The 16,783-nt window shown below is 45.5% G+C and overlaps 1 protein-coding gene across 1 annotated transcript in view; it reads right to left on the bottom strand.

The window, feature by feature from the left end:
* USH1C (USH1 protein network component harmonin) overlaps nucleotides 1–16,783 on the bottom strand; it is a 62,415-nt gene that overhangs the window by 21,367 nt on the left and 24,265 nt on the right. The window contains exons 13-15 of the mRNA XM_069073202.1: nucleotides 16,227–16,292; nucleotides 13,364–13,485; nucleotides 9,858–9,931 (exon numbers count right to left, since the gene is read on the bottom strand). Coding sequence (XP_068929303.1) covers nucleotides 9,858–9,931; nucleotides 13,364–13,485; nucleotides 16,227–16,292 — 262 coding nt within the window. The remainder of the gene's footprint in view (nucleotides 1–9,857; nucleotides 9,932–13,363; nucleotides 13,486–16,226; nucleotides 16,293–16,783) is intronic.

The raw sequence follows: 16,783 nt of genomic DNA, 5'->3' as shown, positions 1-16,783 counted from the left end.
CCCATGTGACCTTGGCAAAATGACCTTGACACTCTGGGCCTCAGTTTCCTCCTCAGTAAAATGAGGACTGAACTATGCGATTTCTAGGGTCAAACCCAAGGTCCCTTCCAGGTCTCAGTTCTTTGCCTATTTCTATATATCCAACCTGACTGCGCAGACCCTCCTAAGGACTTTGGATAAATGCATCACTGTAATTCTGTCTGAATGAACATTGCCATTCCTGTTGCTTTTGCTGTCTCAGATGGGGGCAGGTCTCCTGCTTATTCTGACAGCATGCTAAGTATGAGGACAACCCTCAAAGTAGGGGGAGGGTGTCTGTCCCTCTATGTCACACTCTCATCCACCCTCCTAGCAAATTTCACCTGGTACCTGGCCTTGCTTCGGGTATAGAGTCCAGGGCTGTGACTTCCAGGCTCACTTCCTTACTCACCAGCCCGGGAGCTGTGCAGAGGAGGTCTAGAGCTATTTTCTTGAGAGCAACGTTGTCTTAACTGGCTCCTGGTTGTCCCTCACATGGTGCATCCACAAACCCTTGTCCTTCCCTCTAGCCATCACTCATCATCATCACCATCATCTGCCAGATCATGCAGGGACCAAAATTCATGCAGGGAGGGGTCAATTAAAAACTTCTCACAAGTTGTCGCCACACACCTCTAAAAGAACCACCCCCATCCCCTAGATGGTAAGGGCAGGTCCGACATCTTGCCACAGAGAGCACCTCAGAGAGCCATTCTATTTCTTCTAGGATGAGTTGAAAGATTTGTCTTTTCCCTAGGGATCTGACTTGTCTACAAATGGTTCAGGAATGACTAAAAGAATCAAGTTGACTATCTCTTATTCCCTAAGAAATGTCACACATTCATGATGTCCCCCAGATTGAAAGAAATAAATATATAAATTTGGGGTACTCATTTTAAAAATTTCAAAATTACTGTATTTCTTTTTTTTTTAAGAAATTGGGGTTAAGTAACTTGCTCAAGGTTACACAGCCAGGTGTTTCTGGGTGGATGCTGAGTGTCTGAGCCCGGATTCGATCCCCAGGTCATCCCAACACTGGGGCCAGTGCTCTTACTTGCTGTGCTACCTGACCACCCCAAATTACTGGATTTCAAAGCTGGAAAGGACTTTAGTTAACATTTAGTTTAGAGATGTCAAACTCACTGTTCATTGGAGCTGAATCAGATTGAAATGGAATTGGGAAATGTTTAATAAAATAAATAAAAATGCAAAACAACATGGATAATAGAATGAGAGTCCCTAGAGATCTCTTTCTGAGTTTGACTCCACTAGCCTAGTCCAATGGTTCCCAACCTCCAGTTGGGAGGGATTCCTAACCTGGGTTCTATAAACTTTTAAAAATACATTTTGGTAGCTATATTTTAATTTAACTGATTTTCTTTATAATCCTTATGTATTTTCTTTTACTATTACTTATTATATATTCTTTTATTATTATTATTATTGAGAAGGGGTCCATAAGCTACCAGTGGAATCTAAGAAACAAAGAAGGCCAATAATTCCTGGTCTATTGAATAGCAAGGCATCTATGAATCGAGATTTTTATCTTGATGTATTTTCCCAGATGCTAATAATACAATGAGAGGGGTTTGTGGAATTTGGTGTTAAAAGAGGGTCCTGTCATTTGAACAGGTTGAGAACCACTGACCTAATCCAACCCCTTCATTTTACAGATGGGCACTCTGAAGCCCCAAGAGGTAAGTGGCTTTCCAGAGGTCACACAAGTAAGGTTTCCTTTGAACTTTTTCCTCTTAGGTTGGGAATTAACCAGAAACTTTTGGGGAATATACTTCCAGCTATATAATTCTAGCATTAATACTGGAATACAGTCACTACATCCTTTGAAGGGTGTTGAAGACTTGTTTTTAATGTATTTTGTTTTCTGGGGAGTGGCTTCCCATATTTACATCCTGCTGGACTGTGACAAGCGGCTGACATTGACCAAAAAGTTTTTACTCTTAGTTAATATGGCCTTGCAATTAAATGCCAAAAGTTAGTGGCCGACACCAGCCTGGCCCTTCCAAGAAGAATCCTAGGGAGAGGAGTGAATGACAACTTTCGAGGATGAACTGGCCCATCACACTCAGCAGATACTATAAACATGCAGCATGCCCACGGCAGCGTATGGATACTGTGAGTACTTTAGGGAAATAAAAGGCAGCATCTTCTCCTGACTTTTCAGAGGCACTCTAAAGGACAGAAGCCAAAGGTTTCTCCTAGCATGCCATGCTGAGTGCAGCGTGTACCTTTGGAGTTGGAGGGAAGCTCCGCTCAGGGAGGGGGGAGCTCGCCGGCCTCCCGCTGTAATTCTTGAGCTCCCAGTCCTCCACTGGTTCAGTTGAATCTCCAGAATGGAGACCATGGCTAACAAGAGCCTCTTCTAAGGCAGAAGGGAGTGAGCGGGATAGGTTGAGGTCCAGAGTGGGAACTGACGGAGGAGGAGGGAGTGGGGGCGGTGGGCGACGTACCCAAGTGGAAGAGGAGGAAGCCTGGCCAGCTGGTACAATGACAGGCGGTGCTGAGACCTTGGAAGGCAGGTTAGGGGTTGGGGGGTGGGGCATCACGGGCAGTGCAGAGGGCGGCGGTAGAGGGGCTGGGCGCTTGGGCGGATAATAGAACATGTCCAGGGGAATGTCATCGAGGTCAGTGGTATGGAGGTGCAGGCCACCGGCGAAGCGTCGCAGGGGTGGGGCCAGGAGCGTCACGGAAGATGGGGGACTGGTAGTCATCTGGGGGAATGAAAAATCATGGAGGGGCTTTTTCAGTCCCAGCGCAGGTCAACAGGGAGACAGATATACCAGGGACCTGCCCTGCCCAGAACTGATGGTGCTATCTGGCTAGAATAACAGTGTGTCTGGGGACAAAAACTCAGATCAGCATGCTGGGGATCACACACACAGCAGGCCTTCTACAGAACAGTCTTCACTAAATTAACTCAAGCATGGCATGTATTTCTGGGAGTGAGGTAAGATCCAGATTCCAGTGATTACAGAGTGAGACCACATGGCTATTTGAGGTGGGAAATTGCGTTAACTGGTCCCTGTAAGGGATTTAAGCCTGGTATTCTGTCTGCTAGCAGCTCCAAGACTCTGACAAGGATGATTCCTAAAGGCAATCGGGATGAATGGCTGGTGTGTGTGTGTGTGTGTGTGTGTGTGTGTGTGTGTGTGTGTGCGCGTGTGTGTGCGTGTGTGCATGTAATAATTGCTGCCTGCTGGTGCTTCATGTCCATCCTGATGTGGACACAGGTAATAAGGACCTCCTCACACCCCTGGGAGTTATGTATCTTGCAGCTCTGCAAGGTCATGATTGAGACATAGGTCATTGCTATAGCTCCCAGGGAGGCAGCACCAATCCTGTGATGGTGAAGAGACTGTGCATCCATAGGACCAATGTTGCTCAAGTCACTGTCAATGCCTCAGTGGCCCTAGAACTTCTGCGGTTCTTGGGACACTTGGGCAGAACCGACACCGTGGCCAAGTGGGGGCTGAAATAAAACTGCTACTTAAGAAACTAGGGTGTATATTGGGGGAGGGAATGGATTTCCAAATGGTCACGGAGAGCCTGGCTACAGACTCATCAGGGAGAAAGTAGCTTGCTTCTAAGAAAGGAACTTAGCAGAGTTGGGATAACAGAACCAGCCATTGTGGATACCGGACCTTGGGAGCTTTGGGTGGCTAGGACCTAATTTAATTTGGTCTCTTGCACTCATCTGAGCCTTCAAAGGGATCCTTGCCTGGGGCTGTGAGCTCTGGGCTTCCAGAAGAATGGCAGGAGAACTGTTTCTCATGAGAAAAGGGCTGGCTCAACTTGAGTCTGTGGACCAGCGTCGTAGGATTTTAGAGCTGGAATGGACTTAGAACTGCTGATGTATGATAATCAGCTGGGTTTTAGGAAGTCTTCCCTTCTAATTGCCTTTGCTTGATCTCATTCTGCTGCCAATACCTAAAATTCCACCATTGCAGTTTTTTAGAGCAAGGCAAGGGCCCCCATAAAAACTGCCATTAGCCTTGGGAGGGATAACCCAATTATCTGTCACTCATTATCACCTTAGCTTTAATTGATCAACTGCTCCTTTGCAGAAATTGGGTGAGGAAGGGGTTCTGGGTAGCCAGGAGGGGGGGACGCTCCCGGGAGCAAAGTTCAGACACTGCTGCTAATAGGGCTAGCCCCGGGAAGGAGAAAGGGAAGCTACTGGGCCAGCCAAGTATATAGTCGCAAGGTATGTTCACACAGCACGCAGAACAGAGTGGTCTGTTACCTCCGAAAGCTCGTTCTCTGCGGAGGAGATCTGCTCTAAGCGGGTCTGACAAAGCCTTTCCACCCAGTATTGAATCTTTTCCGATTCCTCTAGGTCTTCTCGCTCAGTCTCCGACACCTGGGTCACAGGACCACCACACAAAGATCGTAAACACCACCCTTCCAACCACATGCAGCTGTAAGTCACAAAGAACAAGGCTCTCAAAAGGCTCCCAGGGAACAGAGACTGCCCAGAACTGTCTCTGGATCTCATAGGATCTCTCACAGGATCATGGAACCACAGATTTGAAGTTGAAAGGGCCTCAGACACCATCTGGTCCAAGTCATTCACTTTACAGATGAGGATGCTGAGGACCAGAGAAATGATATACCCAAGGTCACACAATAAGTAAGTAGCAGTCACGATTTGAACCCAGTCCCTTTGACTCCAAACCCAGGGATCTTTCCACTGCACCACTCTCTACTTAACAACTTTGGCATTTTGGTTCCCAGAACTGTTAACAAGAAGCAGACTGGTATTGTTTTTAGTAGCCAGGAGAATGAGTTAAGAGCACTCAACCCCATCTATTTGCTATGTAACTCTGCTCTGGCATTCCTTGGGGGGAGGTAGGCTAACCTCAGACCTACATCCTGGCCAGGTGTGGGATAACTTCAGATCAATATTCTAGTCAGAAAGTGAAGGTGCTAAGACTGGTAGCTAGACATATTCTGGGAACAGATGCTAGACCAGTGGTGGGGAACCTGAGGCCTCATGGCCACATGTGGCCCTCTAGGTCCTCAAGTGCAGCTCTTTGACTGAATCCAAACTTAATTGTTCTGTGATGTTTGGATTCAGTCAAAGGGTGAGACTTGAGGACCTAAAGGGCTGCATGTGGCCTTGAGGCTGAAAGTTCCCCACCCCTGTTCTGAACTAACTCCAAGGAGGGATAGCTTCAGATCTAGACCCTGGGGGAGGGGCAGGAATTTAGCCCCGGGGAGGGCTAGCTCAGCACCAGAAAACCCACCATGTACCTCCTGGGCCAGCCGGTTGATCTTCAGTTGCTTTTCCTTTTCCAGCATCTCTTCCTTCTCCTTATAAAGCTTTTGCTCAAATTCAATTTCCTTCTTGTGCTTCCTCAGCTCCTGCAGGCTGTCATGCTTAGATTTCTTCTTGTCTTTCCCTTTCTGGGAGGGTGCGGTATGGTTTGTACACCAGCACAGCATGGCACACGGAAAGGGAGGTGTCCACTCTAAAAGGGCAGCCATCACCGCAAACCAACAGCCAAACCCTCATGCACAGGCTCTCCTATCCATCCAGGGTCTGGCCCTTTTGTATGAACCACAGGGCTCCCTGTATGGATGCAGGGTCGAGAGGGAGGGACCATATACATCCTAGCTGTGGGAGAGCCTCTGGCCACTTCCACTGCTCCTTGGTTTATCAGAAAGAATAATACTTCATGTCTAGGAGTCAGAGAAGTGGGAGGCCATGGGGACCATAGATACAAAGCTGGAAGAGACCGTGGCCATCACCTAATTCTCAGCTTCTTCATCTCCAAGATGAGATGGGGAAACCTGCCCAGGGTGACATATCTAGTAAATTTCTGAGGCAGGGTTCTTCCTTAGTATAAATTCAGGAGATGCCCAGGAAATTTGGGAGACTTGGCAAAACTTGGCCAAGAGGAGCTTCTGGCCACAGTAAGAGAAGGGTGGAATGGGCCAAAGCCATATATTTGTATTTGTATGACAGAACTACCTTTCTGGCATTGAGGACTCAGTTAATCTCTCCTGGCTTCAAGTGAAAAAAGATTTTTCTACTTGAAGCATCAAGGGTTTGGAGTTAGTGGATGAGAATTTGGAAAAAAACCCCAAAAAACCCAGCAATGAGGCTGTTAGAGCTGAGAGCTCCTGGGTTTGTTTTACCCAGAAAGGTTAGCTTTGACATTTTTATTTTCAGTAGGGGATCAGGGGCAAATAAAAAAATCCCAGTGAAGTCAGTAGTAGACTTTTTTTTCTTTTTTGGGGGGTGGGGTGGGAAGGAGGACAGGGCAATTGGGATTAAGTGATTTGCCCAAGGTCACACCACTAGTAAGTGTTAAGTGTCTGAGGCTGGATTTGAACTCAGGTTCTCCTGACTCCAGGGCCAGTGCTCTATTCACTGTGCCACCTAGACACCCCAATGGTAGACTTTCTAGATTTTTCTCCCAGGGTTCTGAGGGTGGGTGAAGCTACCTACAGAGGGAGGAGGGGTTTGATGGGGAGAGGAAAGACAGATTCAATCTGGGATCACTCCACAGCACACAGATGAAGAAAACAGCTCATCGGAGAGATACAGATGGAAGCATGGACCAAATGAGGAGGGTAGGTGGCAGATCATAGAATTTCAGTTGGAAGAGACCCCAGAGGTCACCTACTTCAACCACCTGCCTCATAACTGTATCTCTGATAGAGACTCATGAAGTCTGTTTGAATAGCTCCAGTGACAGATTTTGAACTAATTCTGTTATGAGCATCTTTCCCACACTTACTCAGATTCTGAGCCAGGAATGCAACTGGACCGAAATCCTACTTTTAGTTGGAAGAGTCAGACAAAGGGATAGCTGATGTGTCCCTGCAGATGTCTGAATCAGCCTTAGTCCCTCCTTCTTCCTGCATAAGGACAACTTCAGGCAAGTGGGTCACAAACATTTCTCAAGCTCCCTCTTCAGTTTTTGTGTGGGGCTCAGAATCTGGATCCCACTCACATCACTTTATAGGCTCCCTTAGTTTTAGACCCCAAATAGGATCACCCCCTTGCATTTTCTTGAGTGCCCATCATAAAGCATTCTTGTTGTCATTACATCTCTAGCTGCTACATTACTCAATCCCATTTTGGGTCACTAGACTTGGCTGGCTCTGAATGACTTTTGGCTATTTCCAAAAGTCAAATCCACCCAAAAAAGGAGTAGTATTTGTTACCAATAGGGAGATTTAAAAGAATGTGCTTCTGGCCCTGATGGCAATTCCAGAAGGGTCCATAAATAGTCTGAGCAATGCTGGCATTGCTGGAATATGTGTATAACCCCCGAAGAGACTACTTTGAAGTAGTTACTGTTCTCTTAGATGATTTAATTCTAGTGCGTACATTTGAAAATGCAGTGACTTGACTTTATAGTCATGTCAGGCCAAGGGGAAGGCAGTGAATTTCCACAGACCATAGCACATTGTTTGTAGCTGCAGAACATCGAGCCTTTGGGGTCTGTAATCTATAATCAAGGACTCTGGTTTCAACCATCCCTTTCTTTCCCTTAGCTAGTCCAGATGGAATAATTCTTATTTCAAATGTAAATTATTTGTCTTCTTCCTCTTGTCAAAAAAAATTATTCAAGGGAATATGATATTCCCATTTTACAGATGTGTAAACTGAGATGGGGGGAGGGGAAGAGATATTGTGTGCCTTGCTCAGGGTCACAGAGGCAATAGAGCTTCTGTTTCTGGAAGGCAGCCTTCTTGAGGAAGTATGTCCTAATTTTCCCTGGGATGTGATTTTCAGACACCAAGTTATGTTGACTCATTGTCACTGATATTAAGCAGAAACATTTCCCTACTCTGCTGTCAGGAGAATTAAGAAAGAAAAAGGACAATAGAATCTTAGAAGCCAGACACTGAGCAATAATATTGGTATATAAAATTAAAGGGCTTAATTAACAACAGGAGAGATGCTTTAGGGTGGGCCCTCAATATGATGTCCCCAAGTGATTAGAGGCTTCGGTGTCTCTGGTGGCATTGGCTTTGGCATAGAAACCCCCTGGGTCTCCACAATCTGGCCGACTGCCACAGCTCTGATTCCACTACGGTTTACAACCTGTCACTTGGTATTTATTTCTCTTTGCCTGCCTCCAGTCTGGCCTCTGCTTTCAATCTTGCCCTACTGAGGAAAAAATCCAAAGTCCCTTATGCCACCCCGGTGCGTGTTCTTATCAGGATACAGGGCTAACTGTTAAACAACGGGGTAAACAGAGGAAGGATAATAATGAAGATGAGTCAAGAGACACAGAGCACTTTGAGGTTTGTAAAACACTTTGGATATATTGATTTAATTAAATTAATATAATCTATAACATTAAATTAAATAATTAATTAATGTTAATTTGGATTTATCGATTCTCACAATCACCCCTCGAAGTGCTATTATCTTACACATGAGGAAACTGAGTCTAAAATCAGTTGTATGCCTTGTCTGAGGTCACACAGCTAGTAAGTGTCTAGGGCAGGATGGAATTCTGGTTCCAAAACCAGCATTCTTTCCACTATGCCACCTACCTCCACATAATTAATACTGACGTTAACTTAATGAACATAATTCACACTTTTGCAGTATCTGTTATTAATGGTTACATATGAACCCCCCATCAGCCTCAGTGACATCCCCAGTCAACATCAGCAAGCCATTCAGAGGAAGGAGGGTTCTGGAGAATTTTCAAAGTGGGCCCATAGGGTGTTGCCATTTATAGGGGAGAGAAAAGACAGGCGATTTGAAAGCCCCAGATTCCACAGCAAACTTGGCCCTTGGTCCTCCCCTACCTTTCTGATGGTTGGGAATTTGCCTTCGTACCGATAAAACCAACCAAAAGCTAGAAACAAAGAACAAGGCAGTAAAAGAAGTGTTGTCTAGGGTGGTCAGAACGCATCCATTGGCAACTGCGGGAAATTCATCTTCAAGGGAACTTGAGACATTTGTAATGCAAAGAACAGCGGGCATGGTGTCAGCACATAAACAGAAGCATGGCCTCTGACTATGGGCCTTGAACTCACCTAAAAATATCTGGTTTGCAAGCCTGGCCCTGTGGAAGTACTTGAAGAGCTCTCTGTCCTGGGGCCAAAGCCCTGCTCAGTTATCTCTGGCTGGCAACAGATATCGGTGCCAGGAGATCAAAGACTAAATATTGGAAGATTATTTGTGTTTCTTCCCCTAAACCAGAACCAGCCAGCAAATACAAAAGGTGATGAAAAGAAAAACAATTCCTTCCCTGGCCCTCCATCAGATGGGTCACTGATCCAAGAGATGGTTCTCCATCCCATTGTCAATGAATGCATTTGAGAACAGTCAGGGTCCTGCATACCACAGGGCAAAGCTCCTCAGTTTCCCCTACAGTGATTTTCAACATTTAAAGACAGGACAAAGATTAGAGTCAGATCTAAGGAGTAAAGGGGTAAACTGATAAGATGGTCCCTGGCTGATATACTGCCCACAAGAGTTGTAACTAGGGTGGAGTGAAGGGGCTAGGGGCAAGAGGTATAAGGACATTTTCCTGAAATGGTTTGAAGACTGTGGAGTTATTGTCTACTGCTTAGAGAAGAAGGCTTACAAAAAATAGAGCACCCGGAAAGTCGCATGACAAGAGGCCTAATCCAACAAGGACTTTGAGCTTCTTTCAGGCACAGCCCACATCATCTGCTCTGCCTGCCTCTGCCCCAGAAGGCTGGGCAGCCATTGAACTGAATTACCAGTTAGTATATACTGCCTGCCCTGAGGCCCAGGGTCCAAGCTGACTGTCAGGAGGAAGCAAGATGCAGTAAGCATTAGCGTCAGGCTGGTGGGGAGCTAAGCAGGGACTGCCAACCTGCACTCGCTGATTCTTGGTCCCTCCGTTCAGGTCGTCAGCATGTGGTGGAGACTCCGCTCCCTGTTCTTCTACTAGGGAAACAGAGGAGGAAGGAAATGAGGAGGAATGGACTCCAGAGATAATTCAGGGCAGCCTGGAGGGTGCAGGGAAGAAAACCTACTTCAGGAACCAAGGGGAGACTGGGAGCACAGGCTTCTAGAGGAACAATGGAGTTAGAATTAGGGGATGGGGAGCTAGAGCTGAGAATCTAGGGGTTGGGCTGCTCATTCAGTGCAGGGTCATGGAAGTTTTTTTTTTTTAACCATTGACTGATTATTTTCCTACTTGTTACAAAAGATACTAACTCTACCAGCCTTTAGAGGATGAAGGTCCCCAGATGCATGAGAAATTTCTTGGGACTCTGGGCTATAATTTGGGAGCTGGAGAATAGGAGGAGATCTGAAGATGGTGGATGCAATTAACACTGACCCATAGACCTACAGAGGCCATCTGGTCCAGCCTCCTATTTTACAAGTAAGGAGACAAATACTTGAGGAGTTATGGTGACGCCCATGGTCTCCAGACCTTTTTTTATCACAAGGTTTCTCTCTCACTAAGGGGCATTCTGAGTTGTTTCCTACATGTAGAGAATGGATAACCTTGGGGGCTGGAGGAGAAGGTAGAATACTGAAGGGGAGGCTATTAGGAGTGGGAATGAAGAGGGGTGAGTAATGGGAGAGCAACATTAGTAACCAAATATCAGGTTTTAAACCGATGCTTAAGTGAGCGAGTCTCCATCCTGAGAGCTCCTCAGGAAGACCGTAGCCATCATCCAAATCAGATGGCTTGGATGGTCACTTCTCTAGAGACAGGAAGTGGGGTCCTAACCTTTCCTAACATCCCTCCTTCAGGGGAAGGGAGAACTTCCTGATGGAAGCTGGAACCCAGCTTTCCCTAGAAATGTCCCTGTTCCTGCTGAGTCAGACTAGGGGTAGCTGGATGCCTGGCAGGGCAGCTATGAAAACCTTAGGGGAGGCTGAGAGCAAACCCCCTTTCCAGCTGTTCTTAAAATGGTATATACATCCTTAAATTACAAATACTAGAAAACTTATCATCCTTCATTCGTTCATTCAGTCACTCAGCAAGTGGTTACTAAGGGCAGCACCTTACTAGGTGATGGGCTCCTCAAAAAGCTTAAATTCTATGCTTACAGTCTAGGACAATGAGGTTTCAGATGCCTTACAAGCCTTGCTTTTCCCCAGAAACACACACAGACATGCATCCATGCTCACTCACAGAGCCTGGACCAGGGCCAGTAATTCTGATTAGGGCTGGGGATATCATAGCCTTATCGGAATGTGTTGGAAATGAGAAAGGGATGAACTGAGCGGGCCCAGTTGGGTGACTACATTTCCTGAGTTATTGGCAATCTGCAGTTAAGTGGGTAATGTTCTTGGAGGCAGATGGCCAGGCCTGGTATCTTAGGTCATATCAGAAATCTGCAGGAAGCAGCTGCTGAGACTTTTGTTTACAGCCCTAGAAAACATTTATACTGAGGGGAAAAAAACAAACCAAAAAAAAAAAAACCCCAGCCACTTTGCTTTCCCTTCTTCTCCTCAGGAAAGCTTGATTTGGTTAAAAATCTCAACAAACAAATGGCCAATGAATGGATTTTCATTTGGTTCTTGGCAGAGCATGTCTGTTCCATAGTTTTTAAGAAGAAGGCACTGACCTAGGATTGCCTTCCTGGGAATCAATTAAAATCGATTTCTCCTCTATTAAAGCTCTATTTCACTCATAAAAATAAATTAGCTTTAAATCTTGAGAGCAAGTCATTCATCTGAAACTTATCTCTGGCCACATCACCAACAAATATCAAACACCACTGAGTGTAAGCCTTGTGAATAGAGTTTTTGTCTTCCAGAGATGAAGCCAAACCATAATAATGAGGGCCTTGCTATGGGTGGTCTATAACCCAGCAATAGGGATGGGTGCCCTCCTCAGGCCTCATTGCCATACACCTGTGAGACCTGAAGGGGTCAGGGGACAGCCTTATTGAACAGATCACAGGGGCAGCAGTTGTCTTAGAGAACAACCCAAGTTCTTGGATCTAAGCTCACACCAGGCCTAGAGGAGGGCACCGAGTCTGTAGAAGGCTGGTATTTTCCCATGCCAACTAAAAATAACATTATTCACAGCTGCAGGATAAGAATAAAATCATACCCAGCAATCTTGGAAGATCTCTATGAAGCTGACAATAGTCAAAGCTGAATTTTGCTCCCAAACTATCTTTCCTGTTTTCTAATCTTTAAAGTTTTGAAAAGCCCATTTTGAGCTGGAAATGCCTTTTTATGACTTTTCTGCATGATTGCAGGGGTAGAAGGAGACTCCAGCTTTAGCCTGAGGTAGATATGGGTAGCTCTGCTCATCCCTGGAGGTAGGGTGAGGTCAGTTTATAGTGGGTAAGGCACAGCTAAAGTCAAATTGAGGGTTAGGTACAGACACAGAGGGAAGACCTAAATGTGAATAGAAGTCTGAACAGACATCTAGGAACAAACATTTTTCTAGATACTAGGCACCTCCTCCACCATGAAAAAACTGTGCTGTGGGTGACCATGAAGATCAAAGCCCTATAGACAGAAGGGGCCTTAGAGACAGACCATAAGGTTCAACCCCTGAATTTTGCAGATGGTGGAACTGAGGCCAGTGAGATGCAGTGACTTGTCCAAGGTCACACAGGCTGTCTGAGTTCAGATTTGAAGTTTAGGGCTCCAGGGCTAATGCTAAGTGGTGCCATTGGAAAGGTGAAATCTGGCCTCAGACACTTTTCAGGCTGTGTGACCCTTAGGCCAGCCATTCAACCTCTTTTTGCCTCAGTTCCCCCAACTGTAAAATGGAGAGAATAGCAGCCCCTACCTTGCATGATAGTTGTCTTCACAACAAATCAAATGAGATAATATTTGTAAAGCTCTTAGTGACTGGCACACAGTAGATGCTGTAAAAGTATTTGTTCCCTTTCACTTAGATCTCCTTAAGTTCTAAGGTTCTACTTACTCCCTGGTTCACTCCTAGCCCCACGACAGAAGTTGCACAAGAGAAGGCACTATGACTAACTAAGGAAGCCAAGATTTCTCACTGGGCCCGAAAGCCCACAATCTTGTGGCTCCATTTACGGAGGCAGTTACCATCCCCTACCACCCTCACTCCTCTCCATATAGTTTACCAGTGTGCAAATGACCCCAGAGTAGGTTTGTAAAATAAAATAAAAGTGGGACAGGTAGATGCATAGGACCCTGTTCTTGCCTGGAACACATCAGAGGTTTTAGTCATGTTGTCTACACACACACTAGGTTTGCTTCAGTACCTGGAGGAAGAGACCTGAAGAACATTTCTGGGTGTCTCTGGAAACCAGTGAGTGAAGCTGTTCCTAGGGATTCTCTTAAGCCTTTCTTGGGAATGTGTGAGCCAGATGGACTCTCCCCTCCCCTCCCCACTTTCCTCCCCAAGCTTCTCTTGTTACCTACATTTTGGCTTGCGTGGTGGCGGGTGCACCTCAGCTGTGATGGTCTTGGGCATCAGTAGCTGGCCCTTTGTGCCCCATTCTTCCTCCCATTGCTTCTTGAACCTTTCTTCATCTTCTGTGATCCTAAAGGACCAAAAAGACCACCCTGGGTGACCTGGGCAAACTGAGAGCCTCCAAGCCTCCCATCCTCATCGCCTGTCAGTCTGTGCACGGCCAACAGGCGCTACCCCTTGGGATTGTTATGACCAAAAGACAATTGAGTTGACTATATCAGGGTTAGACATACAGCTTCAGGGATCCAATCTAATTCAAGAAGCACTTATTTAGCACCTACTACATGCCATCAGAGGCAGAATGGAATAGTGAATGGAGTAAGCAATAGAGCTAGAAGACCCGAGTTCAAGTCCTACCACTGACACATACCGTGACTCTAGACAAATTACTTAACCCTTTAGTTCCCCCCAAGGCAACCCTCTAAAATTGTAAATTTCAAATAAAGTGCTATGCTTCATTGGTTGATGGAGTTCCTTCATTTGGGAGCTCTCATAGCAGTGGAATCAAAACTCTAGTCTCTATCTCTACCTCCTGTGTTAGGCACTGTCAGATACCATGCTGGGCACAGGAGAATACAAAGACAAGTTCTATTATTATTACAAATAATGACTAACATTTCTATAGAGCTCTAAGGTTTGCAAAACACTTTACAAATATCATCTCATTTTATCCTCACAACAACCCAGAGAAATAGGTACCATTATTATTTTTGTCATGTTTTAGATGAGGTCAAATTTGAACCCAGGTTCTTTGACTCTACAGCATTGGCCTTTCCACAGCACCGTGTCACCCTCAGAGCTTTTCTGACAGTTTCTGAGACCAAGAGAGGAGATGAAATGACTTGTCCAGGGTCAGACAGGTACTACATGTCTGAGATGGGAGGATTTGAACTTGGGTCCTCCTGACCTTGTGCCTACCACTCTATCTCCTATTCTGACTAGCTCATATTTTCTGGTAGAGAAATTGTGTTCTATTCAAGAAGTCATGTCTCAGGAGCACATTGTCCTGGTACTTACTTATATGCAGATAGGTCGAATCTACTCAGTAGAATGTAAGCTCTTTGAAGGCAGGGGCTGTTTCATTCTTGTATTTGCAGACCCAGCACTTGCCATAGTTTCTGGCACATAGTGGGTACTTTGATTAAAAGTCTGTTGAATTGAATTGAATTTCCTGTGGCAGTCATAGCTTTTCATCGTTCTAGACATTCTTGGCACTGAATTTTTACAGACAACTAGGACATCATGGTGTGGTGGAAAGGGCATTAGACTGGGAATTGAGAGAGGCTTGGTTTCTAGGTCCAGTTTTGTCATTCATTGCATGACATTGGTCATTTCCCTTATCTGGGCCTCACTTTCCCCATTTGTAAAATGGAAGAGTTAACTATCAGATCTGCAAGTTTTCTTCAGGCTCTGAATTTGGGACATATGCTAATGAGGGATTGGGCTACTGAAACATCTTCTAATGAGATATGGGGTGATGAGATACAACATCTGGGAAGAATTGCAAAGTGACAATATCACATAAGCTGCTCTTAAGAGGTGGCACATTTTGGGGGGGGGAGGTGCAGTAATTTTAAATCTTCTATCTTTATATTTAAATCCGAGGCTTAATGCCCCTAGGAACTAGCACCTTTCTAAGTTAGTAAGATGAGTGGGAGGATTCTTTGCCCAACCAAGGTGATGGTTAGTGTGTCTGTGACTTTCTGACAAGAGCTAAAACAAATCACTCTTTGCTTTTTGGGATCCCTCATTCTAACTTTAGGACACTTCCCCTTTGCCTTGATGCCAGGGCACGGTAAAGATAGTCTAAGACACAAATGCTTTGCGGACCATGTTTCCAGTTCTACTTGTGAGTGGCAGATGTGAGCACACAGGGGAACTGGGTGAGTTGTGGTGCTTTAATTAAGTCCCCATCCCAGTGTCCACCATGACCTTCTGTCCATAACCAGGTCACACACAGGACAGAACCTCAGGACAGTCAGGACAGAAGTGGCCAGGAAGTCTAGCCCTAGTATGCAGTTACCTGCCTCCCCATTCTGAGAGGGGCAAATCTTAGGTGTTTCCCTCCATCCTCCAGAGTTAGGGTCAGCAATTGTCTCAATTGCCCCAGAAAGGACAGAAAGTAGCAACTTCCCCTGAATGTCCTTTTGCAGAGCATCAGGTAAGCTTGGCTGCTCTCCACCAACAGTTGGTGCAATCCTACATAAAATTTCTTATGATCATTGACAATCCAACCAACATAAACAAAGGGAAATGTCTGGCTAATGGCTGACTGGATATTCCATATAAATAGATCCTGCTTTCAGTTTCCCTAGTATGGGATGATTCTGAACCAAAGAATTTTCTTCACTTGGCCCATCATCCAGTCAATGGGGACTCTGTAGGCAAATCGCATCCCAAAACAGATTAGCCAAACAGGTTCTCCACTAGGGGATGGATAAAGGGAACTCATAGGGCATCCAGTCAAACTCTTTCTTTTTACAGGTGAGAAAACTGAAGTTCAGAGTGGGTAAACCACTTGTCCCAGTAGCAAGGGGTAGAGCTAGAATTTGAACTCACATCCCACAAATTTAAGCTCATAAACTTTCCACCACACAACACTGATTAATCAAGGGTTTCAGTGAGACTCAGCTTTAAATGGGGGTGGGGGCTTTTAGAGAGCACCACTAACTCCAAACTGAAACCAGGCACCTGCAGAGTCAACTATGCCTCCGAACCAGGTGCATATTCCTCACACACTTGTTTGAGGCTATTTACCTTTCTTCACACAGGGACACAAACATACACATGTAAAGAAGCAAAGGAACTCACTGCTCTATTTCTTTCCGATATCTCTCATTCTCTTCTGCAGCCTTCTGAGCAATCTCCTTCTTCCTCCTGAAAAACAAGCCCAGGTCGGCATTTCTAGAATGTCTTATGTTGATCTAATTCTTCACATGAAAAGAGTGGCAAGCTCTCTGCTCTCAGAATTTTCCTCTAGGGATCCTCTGGGCAGATTCAGGCTTTGGGGTTGTTGGAAGGCAGACAACATTCCAAATAAGAAAAGTAAATGAACTGTCATAGCTGCAAATGAGTGGGCTTTGGTCCCATCACCTGGGACCCAAGGAAGAGGGGGTCTTATGGGTCTGGTGTGGGGGAGGGGACAGAAAATAGCTTTCTGGCTATTCCCTGAAGGAAAGAGCTTAGTTTAGGGCTGCAGGAATAGAGATTCCTGGGAGCTTGGTTAAAGGTTCACTGAAGGAGACTAAAATCTCCTTCCTGAGTGCTTTCAAAACTGGTGTTCTTCTTTTTGTGGCCTGGGCTAGTTATGCCCCCTGGAGGTAGAGAGATAGATTAGAAGACCACCATCTCACGATCATTGACAATCC

Source organism: Petaurus breviceps, unplaced genomic scaffold (genome assembly GCF_028583685.1).
Source record: "Petaurus breviceps papuanus isolate PSGF00001 unplaced genomic scaffold, PetGlider_PUasm1.0 140, whole genome shotgun sequence".
Lineage (NCBI taxonomy): Eukaryota > Metazoa > Chordata > Mammalia > Diprotodontia > Petauridae > Petaurus > Petaurus breviceps.
This window is presented reverse-complemented; position numbering and strand designations above follow the sequence as displayed.